Here is a 15838-nt window from a genome sequence, read left to right as displayed (position 1 = left end):
TGTGAGATGTATAAACTTAAAAATTTCAATCATTTTCGACTGCTCGTGTATGTTATTAAATTAGGTTAATCTTTATTGTCATTGTCATGACAACGAAATGCAGTTTAGTGTCTAACTGGAAGTGCAAAAGCAGCAGTAAAGTGCATTATTTAGAGTATGATATATCCAGTATGTTACAGTATGAACAGTATGGACGGAGCCCTTTGAACACACTAATATATGAATATATAAAGGCATAATATTGTATATTATTGAGTAAGCAATAACTCATATTAGTATATAATTTATATTCTCACAGCATAGAAGAAAAGAGCAAGCGTCAGGAATAAAACGTTTTTTTGTCTGTTCCCCAGTAAGACAATGTGAGAGCCCGCATTTAAAATATCAGAAATCTAGTAACACAAAAACACATGCTGGTCATTGGAAATGTTTTATCTATAGCAACAGGGAGAAAGATACAATTTTTCCCCTATGAGAGTATTTATAGCATGACGGTGAACACCGAACTCTTTTTCCACTTGCTCGTTTCGAATGGTTTGACAGGCTTAACTGGTGGAATTCCTCTTGATCGTATCAGAAAGTCTGTACGATGACAAACGACGAAGCCTAATTCCTCATACATGCCTTACATCTCTATTTTTGACCCTACTTACGTAACACACATGTCCCATCACTAAAACCAGCAGTCAGCTTTGACCTAAAAACACATTTAGTTTCTCTGAAAATGAGTAAACATATCAGTAATTTATCATGAGTAGATAAATAACATATGAATAAATAACAACCTATGAGTTAAGATTTAGTGTGTCTTTACACTGTGCAGATAATAAATGCACAAAATAGCTGCTATGACAATAAATACCTGCTTCTTAGTTAAGTGTAATATCTCTCATTAAACTGTCTGCGCCATTCCTGAAAGATTCATCTGACTGTTTGAACAATGAATCACGTTGGTCCAGAAGATACATGTTGTTGATATAAAACATTCCTTTGTATTCATCAGCAGATCAGCGCCACACCCCTTTGGCCAGAGGGAAAGAAATCAAGCACACCTCAGTAGGGACGGGAATCACTTAACGAAAACCAGTGAGCACTTGTTGGATGTGATCACAGACAAACTTATTACTCATATAAAAGCCAGAGTTAAAACTGTACCAGCAAACTCTGCATATTCCTGCTTTATTTTTGTGCATTTAACCGACAGGACGTGAAGAGCAGGCAGTCAGAGTGTTTCCTTCATGCTGTCGCCTCTACTAGCTGCAGCGGTTTGACTGGAGGCAGGGAGCAACATTATCAAACAAAAAACGCTCATCATTGCTTGTCATCATAATAACACAGCTACTATGAAAAGAGCTGGATTTATTACGGAGCAAAGACAAGACAGGTGCAAAGGATCAAAAGCTGAATAATTATGTAAACGGTTTCTCAACTGAAATAGTGGATGTTCTGAGGGTAAATGTTGTTGCTAAAAGCCTCCACAGGACGCCTGCCTGCAAATACAACTAAATAGCCTTCAGGCTTTGTTCCCTGACGTGTGGCCAAGCTGCCTTGGAAAATGTATTGTCCTGACGCTGAGGCTTTGTCACTGTGTACCGCACTGGCAAAAGTCTGAAAGATTTATTCCACTGCGGCTTATTTAAAGAATGTGATTTCATCTGGTCGGCTGCCAAATATTCTCTTTTCGGTCTAATTCTTATTAATGACGAATGGCATTTCAATCTGGAATTTTGCAGCAGCTACAAAAAGGCAGCTCTTGAGGGTCGTTTCAGATGCAGCCACTTGGCACACACTCGCACAAATATGCACACATGTGCAAATACATCAAGCTGCACTGCACCTACACACTCCTACAGCAGATATGCACGTATAGGCGAGCACACACGTGCACATTCAACACACAGGAACCCAAAAGAACATCAAAAAGAATGTCTAAGTAGCTCAGAGTTTGTGTGGTGGCTGATGATCAGGGAGAATTTAAAATTCTGGAGCAGCCAGAGGGTTCTTCCCCTGAAGAAACAGCTATTAATTGTGTTGCCCTCCATTAAGCTCCAGTCAGAAGCATTCAATAAAATAATTACCGGCGGGTGTTTGCTTCGGTGACAAAGAGAATATGTGATGAATAAAGATCAAGCTAAGACTTTTATCCCCTGAGATAATGTCTGCTCTTCAGTCTGTGAACACGCAAAAAAAAATCTAACTTCAGCACATGAAACAGGTACTTGTGCTGAAGTGCACTGAGTGCATGGCTGGAAATAACAAGTTCTGAGCATTTCGTGATCTGTGCAGAATCCTTGTTTAAGTATAGAAAGCCGAATGTAAATGGAGAGGATAAAATGCAAAAATAGAAAATACCAGCAGAATGAAGACCATACAACAAGTGTTTGATGTAATGTTATGTGACTGGCAATGTATAATGTACTTTTTGGGCACTTAACTGCTGCATATGGACAATGAAACAGCAGGTACTGAACATGGACTGTATACTTAAAAAAAGAACGTAGCCTCCAGGTCTGCATAGCGCCCTTAACCTGCAGTCTTTCTAATGTCCTGTAGGAGGGCTGCTCTTCAGATTGCAAAAAGAAGTCTGTCTGTATGGAAGTCTATGACAAAATGACTCTACTTCTCACTGGATCTGTTACCTCAGTAGATGTTTTCCAAGTGAATTTATGATCTCGGTCCCTAGTTTTAGGACTTAATCAATACAGAATGTTTCTCATTTTGTAAATTATAGCCCTATTTGGAATAAAATAGACAATAAAGCAACAAAAGACGACTGGAAGCTTGTTATTATTGGTTTCAAAAGATAGCGAGTGTTATAATGCCAAACTTGAAAACAATAGCCCACACACCAATGAGTGACTGCACAGTCACTACATCTATTTTTATATACAGTCTATGGTACAAAACTTAAATAGAGATAATCTTTTCACATTTAAGTTGCACAGATGTCCTTTCACCATATTGTGCATGCTGTTTAACTTTATATCACTGGCCACATGCAGATAAGTGACAAACTAAAGGAAACACCTGGACTCCTTTGAGGATCTAGTAGTTCTGTTGTGCTTCAAGATTCGGGTGCCCCTTAAGAGAGAAGAGTCACTGCAAATACATTACAAAGTTGTGATGATCTTTATCCTATGATTAAACATTTCTATCCTGATGGGTGAGGTGTCTTCCAGGAAGACAATGGCCCCATCAATTGGGCACAAGGGGTCACTGAGTGGTTTGATGAAATGAAAAGTGAATCATACACGAATATCCTCACAGTTACCAAATCTCCAACCAGTTGAACACCTATGGGAAATTTTGGACGGACACCATGATCATACAACCTTATGAAGGAACATCTTTTGGAAGAATTGTGCTCATCCCTTCAGTAGAGTTCCAAAGACTTGGAGAATTATTGTCGAGGAGCTGTTTTAGTGGCCCGTGGTGACCTTACACCTTACTGAGACACTTTATGCTGGTTTTTCCCTCCAGTTTTAGTTCTATATATAACCTGGCAGCTAAAAATAAGACCTCTTAAAGTCTGACTATTCTCACTGTCACCTCATCAACCTTAAATGTTTACACACAGTGGAAATGAATCAGTCTCTTTGTTTAAAAAAAAAAAGTAAAACCAGGTAGTTAATCATGAGTCCTGTTTGTCCCGTTTCCATGATCTAACTGCCCATCTACTGTAGGCTGAGGCCACTGTGACCGAGTGGCAAAAAAATTAACCAATTTGCAGTTTTTTGTTTGTATTGGTGCATCTCGTATTTTACATTTTTTCTTTCATTTCATGCTGTGAGATTGGTTTGTAATAATGACACCCTTTGGGATCCTTGGCTCCTCTAGAAACCGATCCTTAGGGTCATCCTTACTATCCATAAAGCTATGATGCTGATGGTTTTGTGATGGTGTGAAATTAGTACTGATGTCTTGCACAGTATTTCACCCCCAGATTTTCACTGTTTGGTATGTGTTGTTCACAGGGTGTGAAAAAACTTTAAAGAGCCCCTGTGGGGGGCGACCTGATTGCCGAGTGGCTGGGGTGTATACCATATGGGCACTTACACCCTCAGAAGTGGATCCCTGGCTCAAGTCCGGGCTGGTTGGACAATAAGCTGCATGTCACTACACTAGTTTCCTCTCTCTTCACTCTTTCTATGAAAAATAAAGGCAAAACCCCTCAAAAAACAAAGCACCCCTCCATGCATTTTCTATTTTTTCACATTTTCTCTGAAAATTTCAGTTACCTGGTTAAAAATTCTGAACATAGCATCTCCTGCCTCCTTGAAAAATCCATTATCTATGAATATGCAAATATCATCATTTCCAAAGTTTAACTACTAAATACAAGACGTCTCCTACAACTCAATGTAAGGAGAATGTAGACTTTGATTTTCCACACTATGTTGCTTCTGTGAATTGGACAAGGAGTGTCTGTCAGGCTAGTTGTAAGGTTGTAAATCCTGGTTGCAGATACACGCCTTGAACTGAGATCTTAGGACAAACGTTACAGCCAGCATGTACATTTGGAGACAGCCTTCCAGTTGACCTACATCTTTCAATAAAGCTCAAACATGCAGGACAAGCAACAATGACAAAAACAGATTTTCACGGAAATGCTTTCAGCTTGAGCCTACTTTGCACTTAACAGATTATTTAGATAAACTTGCAGACAAATATGTGTACATCCAACATAACTGTTTTCTGTTCATTTGACGAATTAGCAGGAGTCCCTCCTTTGAAATCTATATAGAGCTGTTTCAAATTATATCAAATTTCCATAATTTTAACTGTCTAAAGATAAAGAACATATGAATTAACTGTCACAATACTGCTTTGTAAAGCTCATAGTCTGTATATAAAAAAATCGACTGTAATTGAGTGGTTTTCTGTGCTCGATCTAAGGGCCGATGAAATAAACGTGTACCTATTGTAGTATCGAACAACAGCTTACGTGTCTGTTGTCAACTTTTAAAGTCTGCATTGACTTGTGCATAGAGACCCTGAATGGAACCCATAATTTCCAAAGCTGTCTTGAAACTAGCAATTGTGAATATAATCTCATCAGGAAAATGTTCAGTGAGGTAAGAAATCAGGCGAGAAGTAGGGTCATTTTCTCACACACATCTAAACAATAAGGCTTCTTTTTGCAGCCAGAGGAGTCGTCCCCTGTTGGCTGCTGGGAATAACGCAGGTTTAAGGCACTTTGGCATCATCTTCACTTTTCAGATGCACAGGCTACAGTCTGTGGTAAAGTCTTTTTTTTTAAGTTATTTTTTTGGCCTTTATTAGATAGGTTAGTCGAGAGGCAGATAAGACAGTAGGGAGAAGAATGGGGGAAGTCCTGCAGCAAAGGGCCGTGAACTGGAATCGAACCCAGGCACCTGTGTAGGGGACTATAGCCTGCTCAACCAGTTGAGCTACCTGGGCGCATGTAAAGCCTTTTGCGACTGCAAATATGGCTATGCATGATTTGAACTGGTCATTTTTTAAATTTGACAAAAAATATTTTTTAGTATTTTTTATCTACTGATATAGTCTCAGGCAATTGTTTGCTCATATACGGATGAGATTTCTTCACATACATAACTGGCATTAAGAAATCACACATTTTCTGGAGTAGAACTCTGAGTGCAAAGCTACACACACACACACACACACAGACACACACACAGACACACACAGACACACACAGACACACACACACACACACACACACACACACACACACACACACACACACACACACACACACACACACACACACACACACACACACACACACACACACACACACACACACACACACACACACACACACACACAGTCATGTCAGTGGGATGCAGCAGAGCTGCAGCAGGGAGACCATCTGTGTATTGCACTGGTCCAAAACAAGAATTTCAACACTGTCTTGGAACTGACCAGATAGCATGTGACAGGTATGAGGGCGCCTCTCTGCAGTGTGCTGCTGGGCTGGACACCCTTAGGGACAGAGTGCTGTTAACAAGAACTGTAGGTGAGTTTAAATGTGGAAAAGTGTAATTTGATAACCTCATTCTGACATTTCACCGTGTCTGCCGCGGAGAGCATCTGTTCTTGTTATCAATCCTGCACTGACGGCTGAAATAGAAACAACCAGAAGTGGAATACTTGTGAGAGAAACTTGCCCTCTCGTTGATGCTATAAAACATGCAGGTAATTTCTGCAAGTCACTCAGTGTACATGACACCAATCCAGTCCCACATGATTTACACTACAGAGGACAAGAAACAGCGGTAATGGAAAGATTTCGAGGTGAACTGCAGCATTTGCCAGAAACATGTGCAGGATGGCATAGAGCAGACAGCCTCTCTGTAATACATGGCTGTAATTCTGCCTCCCTGACCAATTTTGTCATTTAAGGCCTGGAGCTGAAGACATACTTTCACGCTCTCGCCCTCAATTTATTTTCAAAGCTTTATTTCCTGGAGCAGTCTGGCAAATGGTGTGCTGCTGGTACAGTACATGCTTCCATGCCTGCCCATGCCAAGAATGTGCAGGAATCTCCCTGATCTCGACCAATAGCCAGAAAATATCTTCCCAGGGAGAAGAAAGAGATTGAAACACGTATGTTGCAACCATGGTGCAATATTGTCGATTTATCTGTTACTACATCTGTTACTGTACATCTTATCTGTTGTTTTTCAGCAGTTATAGATTGCATAATGCAATCTACACATTACAAGGTGGTTTGTGTGCATTCAATTGCACCTTTTAATTCAGTTATTTGCATGAAGTGCAGGAATAAATCAATGTTAGCTTCCGTGACGGAATTACCTTCATGATTAGCATCGGTGCTCCATCAGTGACACTTTGATTGTTCACATAGACAACTTAGATGAACTTTATTTACACACTGTCCCCCGTGATTACGAGGCCGACTTATCAAGCTGAAATAACTACACAGCCAGCACTTTAATTGCAGTCAGGACCTTAATATGGAGCAAAAAAAATTACTGAGCACAGATTCATTTTTTTTGACTCATATGCCTCATAGACAAGATTATTCAAATGTTGTGTCTGGCTGCCAAAGAGCTCTGCATGAAAATAATAATACCCTTGTGACAACCACTCTATCCCTGGCAGCAGAGCAGCTTGTAACCTCTGATAATTATATTGAGAGCCCAACAGTAATGACAACCCTCCAATGCCACAGAAAGAAAAGACTTTCCTCTTAAAGCAGCAGTGGTCAAACAGTAAATCCGCTGCTTTCTGAAACGCACACATGAGATAATGCTTTGTGAAGCCTGCGGTTACCACAGGCTATATCAGCTTGGAAACGACTGTGTCCCTCCCATTGGGCTGCACCTTGGGAAATGTGACGCTGACTGTGTGGTGTGGTTTGGGGTGCAGGGACAGTATGAGTAAAACAACAGCTCTATGCATGTATAGTCCTCGTCCTGTAATAAATCCAGCTTTTCCGTGCAATATTTAAGTTTTTGCAGGTGTTTTTTTTTTAGGTGGAAAAAGTGCATTTTCTAGATGCTACTTTCCATACACCAAACCACTGAGTCTGTTATTATAAACAGCCTCGCACACGCCTCTGGTTGTTGGCGGGGCTTCCACATCAAACAAACGCTGTGATAGTGGAGTTTGTACTTTATACCCTGGCAAACATGAGCAGCAACACGCTTTATCAACACAGAATTTCACAGAGACGAGCACTGGGTGGCTGCTCCTTTACTCAGGGTGTATTTGAACAGCTGCACAACTAACTTTCAGTTCTCTTTCTGTGAAAATTCAACCTTGAAAATTACATTTTGCCCCAAACACATAATAGGTGGCTCATCGCCGAACTGTGCCTCTCTCCCATGCAAAAGAAGGGGGACTCAAGTGGAGTTTTTGTGCACACTGAAGCAGTTCGAAATGTATCATGTCACTGAACCTTAACATATTAGATTTTTTTGACAGAAAACATCTCGTCCTGGAGCTGCGTTTTGGAAAATGGTAGACTACACAGGCCAAAGATAATCCGTAAAGCTGTCCAAGTGGAAAGTCAATAAGGGAATTATGGAGATGATTGGCAATCTAATGATAACATCCAAAACCCAGCGTCACACTGACTGTGTGAAACCTCATAATCCTTGTGCACACCAAAAGCTCCCTGATATTTCCACTGCTGCATCCACTTATAACATGCTGACGCTTTGTCTGTTATCAGTAATCCCCGATCAGAGAGGATGTTTCAATGAAAGGTGTGTTTTACTGAGCACCTGTGAGGAAAATATGAAGATGTCACTTATTTTCAGTGGCTGTTTCTGCTGAGATTCTTTGTTTTAATTGAAAAAGTTTGTCAAATGAGAGCAAAGTGCAAGCAAAAATGATGAACTTCTCCCCAAAAAGCAGGATGCCAGTCTTATTATAATACTAACTATTGGGTTTTTATCTTCAAACATGCAAAGTTAAAAGGTGTTAGACGTGCCTGAACTCTTACCAGAGGACAGAGATGAACCTGAGAGGCTGGAGTTACTGGATGCTGCCATCCCAACCAGTTTCTCGTCTCGGTTACTCCTGTTTGGTGGACTCACAGCAGCTCGTCCCCGGTGGTGCCTCCATGTCTCTCCCGGTGTGCTTCACCTTCTTCTTCTTTTTAACGGCTGACTGCTGATTATTTCATGTCTCGTGTGATCTCGATCCCACCACCTCCTCCACCTCCTCCACCTCCTCCAACCTCCTCCTCGTCTGTGTGAATCCGCTGATCCTCTTCTCCCTCGGCTCGCTGTGCGCCTTTTGGCGAGGAGCTGCCGCAGACGCAGGAGCAGACACGGATTCAACACACGCAAAAATACATGCAGGAAAATGGGTCCGTGGATCAGTTTCTCCACAGCATCTCCTCACTCCCGACACAGTCTGTAGGTAGAAATCATGTCCGTGCCATGCAGGAATCGGCTCCTGTCTCCATGTGCCACTTTAAGGATCGTAATAAACACACTACACCGCAGCGTAGACGCGCCTTCTTAAAGTGAAAGTTTGGAGCAGCGTTGCCAGATGTAAGCAACCAAGTGTGGCATAAAAAAAACAAAAGCCTGACTTCAGTTCTGTTTGTAAAATCCAGAACTGCACTTTTTCTCCTTAAAATCCACAGTTTGAGTCATGCAAAGAGCCAGCAGACTAAACCACATTCAGCTTTGGCACTGCATGTTTTCCTCAGATGTCATGTTATGTCATGTAGCGTTCAAAGAGCCATCAGGAACTCTGTGTTTTTTGCGCCATCTGGTGGGCTTCTGTATCTGCAAGGAGATCAGACATTGACGAAAAAGAAGGAAGCCGGTGACATTAATATTCAGATTTTAAAGAGAAGGGTTTTGAGGCTCAGAGTTTTCACTGTTTGCATAAAAACTGTGGAGGAAGTCGAGTTGAAAGTTGGGATTTTTACACTCTGGGGGTTTAGTTCAGTCCAGAAATCTTTGGATTTTAACCCAGTAATTGCAGAATTTTCAAGTTATTTCAAGGTAAAATTGACTTAAAATTTGACACATTGTGCTCACAAATTACACGCCTGGATTCTAACTTTAAATTAGAGATCAGACAATGAAGAAGAAGAAGGATGTTGGTAATATTCAGATTTTAAAGAGGGTGTTTGAAGCTCAGGCTTTTCCTAAATTCACAGTTGTACAAACATTGTTTAGAAAGTTGGGTTAGGTTCAGAAATCTTTGGAATTTAACCCAGTAACTGCACAATTTTGAAGTGATTTCAGAGTAAAATTGATCTAAAATGTGAATCAATGTGCTCTCTGCAAAGTGATGTCTTTTGGGAAAATTGTACACCTGGATTCTACCTTTAAATAAGATTCTACCTTTAAATAAATAAATGTAATATAGTATACAATATGGAGAATGAACGTACATCATTGCAACTGGGAACAGATTTTACTCCTCTCTCCCCCAAAGAAGAAATACAAATCTAACATCTATTAGAGCAAACACAAACTCTTTTCCTGTTGGCTCTTGTAAATATTCTGTAAGTTTAAACCTTAGAGTAGTTTTTCTTACAATCTAATAAAGGCTGAGTTCATCTTTCTAAGAACAAAAACCTTTAAGGGGTGTAAACATATCTTCCGAACTTGGCCTCAGCCCTTAACCTTTTGACTCCTTAGGCAACTCTTCCATAATTAAGCTGGGCTGCATGAAAATTACTCTACTAACATGAAACAACAAAGATACATGCACATAAAATTAACAAATAGATAGTAAATGATAAACTAAGCGCTCATGATTCAGCTCTTTTTCACAGGTCCTCCCACTTTCTTTCACAGTCTTAATATTTTGGAATTATTTTCATTTATGCTGATTTAGGGAGCTATAATTATACATAAAAATGTTCCTTGGAGATACTAGTTTTCATGTTTTATTTAATAGTAACTGAGGTAAATGACCCTTTAAATAGTCCAGAAGAAAGGATGCAGATGATTGTAAGTAGAAAAAAATCACTCTTAAAGTCTCATAACACAAAACCCCAAATAAATAACCACAATAATAATAATCAGTCCAAATTTGCTGGCAAAAAAACACCTAAAATTCTGTCCATAGTTTAATAATATCCTATTTAATGCAGAATGAAACAATAAAATGTGTTTTCATTGCTACTCAGCTAATGTGGTAGTTGGTTTAATGATCAGAAAAGCCACGTCTCATATGTGGTTATGGGCAAACTTCCATACACACAATAATGTCACTTCTGCTGCAGACATTTGCAGAAGTGAAATGGAGAAATCGCAGACATGACAGAAAAATATTTTCAATTTCGCAAACAGAACAGACTTTTAGGACCAGTAAAATAATATCTAAACATTTCTGATTAACTGTATTATATTATTTTCAAGAGCTTTTATATGACTATAATGAGGGATAAATAGATCCAGAGCTATTTTTTTCTTTCTTTGCTCTTACTTTTCTTAAAAACAAACTAATAAACACAGTTAGACCTGGGGTTATAGCCTCAGACACCACTGGTTGGGCTGCATTTACCAAATGTCTATTTAGCCTGTTTTCTCCTCCCTTAATTACCTCCAACAATCTGCCCTTTAATGAGGCATTTAACTCCTAACTGCTCCTCAGCTGTGTGCAGTGCGGTCGCACTGAGCAGGTTTAAGGTCTCAAGAAAAGTGTAAGTTAAAAAATAATTAAAGAAAAAGAGGAGATGAGAGACAAGTCAGCAGCATATGACAGGAAATCATAGAAAAACTGCCTCAAACCAACCAATCTCCAAGCATCAGCATCTTGTCAGATTTTCTAAAAAAACAATCCATAATATGTCATATATCAGTTTACATTTTCTTTTCAGCAATGTAACTTCTTCATTTTCACTGCACACTACACAGTAGGTAAAAATATCTGCCAGAACCATGAGTAAAAATGAGCAGATTTAAAGTAGAACTGTCAGAGCTGTGAGTTTGCCAGTTTACTTTGGACTTCTTCTGGCCCCTTGAGGCCACAAATTAATAACTGCAGTTCTAAAAATGCCAGAATCTATTCTAAAAATTGTAATTTAAGTGAGATTCTCATGAACATTCAGCAAGACACACACAGGTGTAATCAATCACATTAATATCAAGTCTGCTCCATTTACAGTTACAGGCCTCTTCATGAACAAGTCTGCTTCCCTGAAGATAGTTTGACATGTTACAGCACAGAAACCACAGGTGAAACTAATAAAATTAATCAAGACTGGATTTATTTTAGCTGCAGACTGCAGAGAATAGCAATCATTAATTTTATACGAAACATCTGCTTCTTTTCTTTTGCATTCTTGTTTATTCTGTGAAAGAAGCCACTTATATAGCCAATATGAATGGCTGCCTGCTGACGATCGCATGATTGAGGACTTATTGGGACTTATCCATCAGAAATGATGCAAGGAACAATTGATTAAACTGTGGGGGTGTTTCCGAGTCCCATCAATTCCTGCCGCCCGCTACATATTTAGGTCACACGATTCGGTATCCATACATAACGTACACATACATAACACAAGCCTGTGCTCAGCGCAACGTCATTTTGTTTGTGGGTACATCTATAGTAAATGGTCACATTCTATGGTGCCGTGATTTCTGCCACAAACTTTTTCAAGATTTCAGCCGTGATATGATACAATGACTGAGCAGCCTTGGCAGAGTACTGTGCTCTCTGAGTGCTTTTCTTGTTCCAACTGTGGGAGTCTTTGAGGAAACCTGATTTTGGGGTGTGTTGGCTTGATTGACGGGTGTCTCAGCCTATCAGAGTCAGGTCTGCCACCTTTCACATCCACTTTACATCAGCTCCACACAGATTTCATCCCGACCACTATCCTCCAGCTTCCAGGTGACAGTGAGAAGCAAATCCCAAACCAGCAATGTGCCCCACTTTTTATGCTGCCTAATTATATCAGGTGAACAGCAGGTAGCAAAAACCAACCAGGCACTATTTTTGTAAACAATCTGAAGGAAGAATTTTAACACTTTAGGCTGAAACAAGCGATAATAAGATGTGTTCCTACCATGTGCCCACCACTCCCCAGTTAATCAGAGAATCCTTCTCAATGCATACATGGTGCCAATCTAAAACCACGATCACTTCACCTTTTTATCAATAATCAATTTTTTTATGTATATACGTAAAAGTAGTCAGTTAATTCATGAATATTCTCCACTTATTTGTTTTGTGTCTGTCACCAGCACCACAGTAATTAATTGCCACTTGCTCCAGCTGCATCATGTCAACACAACACTGAAGAGTTAAATGGTTTTAGCATTTATTATTAATATTTCAGGATTTTCTTGAATTTTGCTATCAAAATCTACACTGCAGATTAAAAACTCAAGGAACTGGTGTAAAAACAATACTATCTGGTACCACATGGGTCATGAGTAAAGCTATGTTTATTCTCAAACTGTGCTTTCTAACCATTGACTGCATATGGATTTAACAGTATAATAAAGAGTACAGAACAATGATAATAAAACAACGTTACAATAGGAAATGAAAGATGGATGAATGAGGTGGTAACTGCTGATTACGATTAATTAATGAATAACTCATTACATTGTATAGATTTACCAATGATTAGTTAAAGTTATTGTTGATAAGTACTTCCAAAGAATTTCGAATTGAAGGCGGTAAACTAGATATTGATCAGTCACTATAGACAGACTAAGAGATACTATATCGATGAGTCATTAGGTAATGATCAGTTCATGAATATCTGAGTGGTTTCTGCTCCTAATCAGTAGATGAACAACGTAAGTAACAGTGATTCATCATTTAAACATTGTTTTTTATTGTTTTTTTGGACCCTTTGGACCCAACGCAGTGATCTATAATGCTAATGATGAATTGCCCTTTTTGTGTTCATTCGACTAAAGTTTACTTAAGTGACACAAAAATGGTTGATCAGCATAGTATGTCCTAGTCTGTCCTTCAGTGATTCATCATTATATACTCTGTAGTCTCCAACTAATTATCAAGCCATTCCTCACTTTTTTCTTTCTCAATATAGTCATTGTATAATGATTAACTAGTCTATAAAACTTGACAAAATTAGCTAGTAGCTAGTTCCTCATGTATTCCTCAAAAGAATAAATTTGTGTCCCTTACTGCTAAGTGTTAGCCATGTGGTCATTTTGTGTTTTCAGGGACTCAAGGACTGAAACGTACAGGAAACTTGCATTCCAAAGGCATACTTTTTCTTTTCAGTGCATACTACAAGTGCCCTTACAAAGTCTGTACTATTGCATGCAGTACGCACACAACTGGGACAAATTATTTGTCAAAATATTACACTAAGACTGGAAAATCTGAGGTTTATTCAACGTCAGTCACAATATTTTTCAGTTTGGTTTCAGTGTTGGGTATTATAGTAGATTTAACGGTTCTGCCTGATGACATTTTAATGCTGATTCAATCTGATTTTGCACATAGACAACATAGACTGTATAGAAATAATGATTTAGCAACTGTGACATCATCCATTGGTTTGTGGTTTACCATTGTGAAGCCTTGCGTTTGGCATCTGGCAGTCGCCATGTCAGTTATTTGAAACCTGAAGTGATGAGCGAACAATGGATCAGACTGGAAAACCTGCAGACACTGTGGCAGCGACCTGTCAATCAAAAACATACACAGCTTTATCGTAGGTTGTGTTTTAACTGAGATAATAATTTATAAAACGCACATTATACTCTATTCAAGCAGCCTTGAGACTTGCAATTGAGACCATAAACTCAAGAGAAAAATCTTGACTGAAGTAACAAATCAAGTGGGAAATAAGGTCATTTCTTCTAAACCTCTCTATAACATGACTTCCTTTTCCAACCAGAGGAGTCGCTTCCTGCTGGACATTACAATGACTGCAGTTTTAAGGCACTTGGGCATTGACTTAAATTTTCAGACCCAAAGGCTATATCCAGCTTTACATACAGTCTGTGGTATGGCTGTTGAGACTGCAAATATACATAAATTTGACAAAAACAGATTTTGAATGATCATTTTTCATCAGAAATTAAAATTAGGAAGAATGCAAGTCTGAGGTATCCGTCACTTATATGGTCCACTGGTCATGTCATTGTTTTGCATACTTGTTACTCAAGCAAGACACTATGACACAAGTGACCTATCTTCCCCTGTGCAGATGCATGCTGTATTTCTGGGACACCACATTTCACATATTGTGCATTGGGACATACAAAATCTTTTGCTTGCATACTGTGCACACTCCATATTTTTGTTTCAACTTGGTAATAAGACAATTTCATAAGATTGCAAGTGTCAGTGAAATTGTTGAGCATACATTACAACGAAAGAGGCAAAAAATAAAAAGCATATCCTGTTTATTATTGTTATTGTGTTATATTAGGTTTCTTATTGTGTTTCCTGCAAGACAGAGCTCAGGGCTCCAAAAAACACAATCAGTGGTCCGGGGAGTCACATGACCTACTCAGATCTGATCATGTTCACCTGTTCAAAACCAGTCCACCTGGTTGGAGCCTCAGACTGATTACATCTCTGTGTTTGGAGGCTGAAACTTGGCCCAACTCTATAGAACCGACAGTAAAGATGAGGAGAGTCTTTTAATATAATTAGCTTTTTCCAAGTGTCCTCAGACCTGTTGTCCAATTTGTATTTCTGTAAATGTGGGCAGGTTGTTGCAGGAAACTCTGGTTCTCCTGTTACTGTGGGTGTAGCGTACCAGTCGAAATTAGTGAAAGCCAGGACTGATGGTCAAATGTCTTTTATTATAGGTCATAAACCAGGCTGCAGTTTGCAAGTCCAACATAGACCAACGTAAAAGCTAAAACAGAAATAAAGCACAGAAATGTCACATTAGCTTGCTTCAAAAGTACCACCGTATTTCCTTTAAAGTATAACCTTGAGAATATTTAATTACCGTACCTTGTTGCCACTTTCAACTGGAGCTAAATTCCTTGTTACACCTTACTCTCCTGTTTATCTTTGCCGTTTTATCACTCGTTACTCTTTCTGTGCTTCTGTCGTGTACCGTTTACTTTTGTAGCTCGCTGCGTGCGCTGTGACCTTTCACAATAAACTTCCTTTATAACAGGAAATGACAACATAAAACACAAGAAGTACATTTCAAAATAAAATTGCACACGTTTTAACCCTAATGAATTTAAGTCCTTTACGGTGGGCCTGTCTGTATGGAGGACTAAAAGTGCCAAAATTAAATAAATAAATACATCATTAAATAATTAATTAAATATGTCATTAATTAATTAAAATTGGAATTAAATATTTCATTAATTAATTAAAATTGGAATTAAATATGTCATTAATTAATTAAAATTGGAATTAAATACTTAAATGTGTTATTAAA

At 38.9% G+C, this 15838-nt stretch overlaps 1 protein-coding gene across 2 annotated transcripts in view; it reads right to left on the bottom strand.

The window, feature by feature from the left end:
- The window catches only part of chn2 (chimerin 2), a 37681-nt gene extending 22157 nt beyond the window's left edge, over positions 1 to 15524 (bottom strand). Inside the window, exons 1-3 of one of the 2 annotated variants that reach the window (XM_023299396.3) lie at positions 15397 to 15524; positions 13993 to 14107; positions 8465 to 9260 (exon numbers count right to left, since the gene is read on the bottom strand). In XM_023299396.3, the coding sequence (XP_023155164.1) occupies positions 8465 to 8513 (49 nt within the window). In that variant the 5' untranslated portion in view covers positions 8514 to 9260; positions 13993 to 14107; positions 15397 to 15524. Of the gene's footprint in view, positions 1 to 8464; positions 9261 to 13992; positions 14108 to 15193; positions 15296 to 15396 lie in introns of those variants that run through there. The other variant, XM_035943471.2, reaches the window with a different exon arrangement.
- Between the last annotated feature and the right edge of the window lie 314 nt (positions 15525 to 15838).

Source organism: Amphiprion ocellaris, chromosome 9 (genome assembly GCF_022539595.1).
Source record: "Amphiprion ocellaris isolate individual 3 ecotype Okinawa chromosome 9, ASM2253959v1, whole genome shotgun sequence".
Taxonomy (NCBI): Eukaryota; Metazoa; Chordata; class Actinopteri; family Pomacentridae; genus Amphiprion; species Amphiprion ocellaris.
Note: the sequence above shows the minus strand (reverse complement) of the source record. Positions and strands in the feature narration are given on the sequence as shown.